Genomic DNA, 1,719 nt, shown 5'->3' on the forward strand with positions numbered 1-1,719 from the left:
AGAGTGGAGGAGAGGGGAGGAGAGGGGAGGAGAGGGGAGGAGAGGGGAGAGGGGAGAGGAACTCAAAATGGTTATATCCAGATACTAGCTCTTATCTAAACTTTATATTTACATGTAGTAATACTGCCCACAAGACACTTCTATCATTCTGTCAGTTTGCCTTTGCAGATAAGATGTCTGATGGCTTGTGGAAGAAAATCTCTAGGGTTGCCCAATGCACAGGCAAATCCAAGTGCTTTCTTCTCAGCATCGAGTCACATAACTTTCATGATGACATTTTTGAGGACAGTAGATGCACGTTCTTCTCCTGCTGTGTCCTACTTTTTGTTTTTAATATAATGGAGGTTTGAGAGCTTCTCAGAGCATGAGTTTTTCATATGCATGGATTGGATGATGAGAGAATCATCATTCCTAACTCTGTCAAAGATCTGCTCAACACTTCCGAGCTAGCCCTTCCATATCTCTACACAACCTCTGTACAAGCAAACCAGAGTTCAATGCCCTAAGTTACCACTACATCTTCCTGGGATAATTACCATTTCTTTAAACACTGACTTGCAAATGAACTTCAGCCAAAAAAACTTAGTCTCCACTTTCCCAGACATTTGTGCATGCTAATCAAACCATAACATCTTTTCTGCACCCATGGTTCTTCCCCTCACTTGTGTAGAAAGGAGTACTTACTTCCAATATCTGGTCGTAGCTTTTTGTCATACTCTCTCAAGAGCTTGTTTAGTATGAGAGTCACATCTGTGTCTTGTGTTTTTGGAGCTAAAACCCATTTTTGGTTAGGTGTTCCATCTTCGTATTCATCCTCTTCAACCTTTCTAGAACTGCAATAACAAATCAAACAAATAAATGTTATTTTATGTAACTAAAATCTGAATCTACTTTCTGAGTAAATTGCCACACTTATCTGAAGAAATTTTAGATATCTCCCTTGGCTTTGCATCTACCCAACCTCAGGCTGTTTTTGCAACAGGATGTTCACATTAGCTGTTGTTGAGTATCTGTGGATGGATCACGATTGAGAGTTGTAGAAACCGTCTTCTGACAGTTTCTCAAAAAAATTATACTCTGGGAATTAACACAGCTATGAGAGTAGTATTTTAACCAACCTATCCCAACCAGTTAGTTTACAATACACTCTTATGAAGAGTGAACATCTGCACTATTATTTTATTAATACATCAAGACAACTGATTCATCTCTTGCACAAAGGCTAATAAGAGTATTAAAAATTCAGATCTTTTAATACTTCCTGATCATTTTATCCTATTAATAAATTATTATATTCTCAGTGCCTGAGTTTCAGAGTTTAATGTATTACAAGGCTTAGAATTAAGGGCTCGCTCCTGGAATTTAAGATGGATTATCACAAGCACACAAATACATTGCACAAATCAATCTGAATTTCCCTGCAGTTTTAATGACATTTTTTTAAAAAAAATCAACAAAATAGTACTACACCAAGGGCTCTGACTTTTTTCCTTCATAGGTGGATTACTTTTATTTTAAGAGTATGCTAATAAAAATGTGGTGAAACTACAGCTTGCCCAGAAATCACAGCTAGAACTATTTTCACAGAAGACTAACTTCATTTGTGCGGCTTTCTGTGCATGAACAGTACAATGTTGATTTGAAGATGTACCTTTTGGTATCTTAGAAACCAAATCTGTTTGATGTCTCTCACTGGAGAAAATCCATGACAGTTAAACT

The 1,719-nt window shown here is 37.2% G+C and overlaps 1 protein-coding gene across 1 annotated transcript in view; it reads right to left on the bottom strand.

Annotated features, from left to right (window-relative positions):
• The window catches only part of LOC104272729 (gamma-aminobutyric acid receptor subunit gamma-3), a gene marked incomplete at both ends in the record, with an annotated part of 167,604 nt that extends 166,771 nt beyond the window's left edge, over nt 1–833 (bottom strand). Inside the window, one exon of the mRNA XM_009867801.1 lies at nt 685–833. Within this exon, the coding sequence (XP_009866103.1) occupies nt 685–833 (149 nt within the window). The remainder of the gene's footprint in view (nt 1–684) is intronic.
• Between the last annotated feature and the right edge of the window lie 886 nt (nt 834–1,719).

This window comes from Apaloderma vittatum, unplaced genomic scaffold (assembly GCF_000703405.1).
Source record: "Apaloderma vittatum isolate BGI_N311 unplaced genomic scaffold, ASM70340v1 scaffold1244, whole genome shotgun sequence".
Classification (NCBI taxonomy): Eukaryota; Metazoa; Chordata; class Aves; order Trogoniformes; family Trogonidae; genus Apaloderma; species Apaloderma vittatum.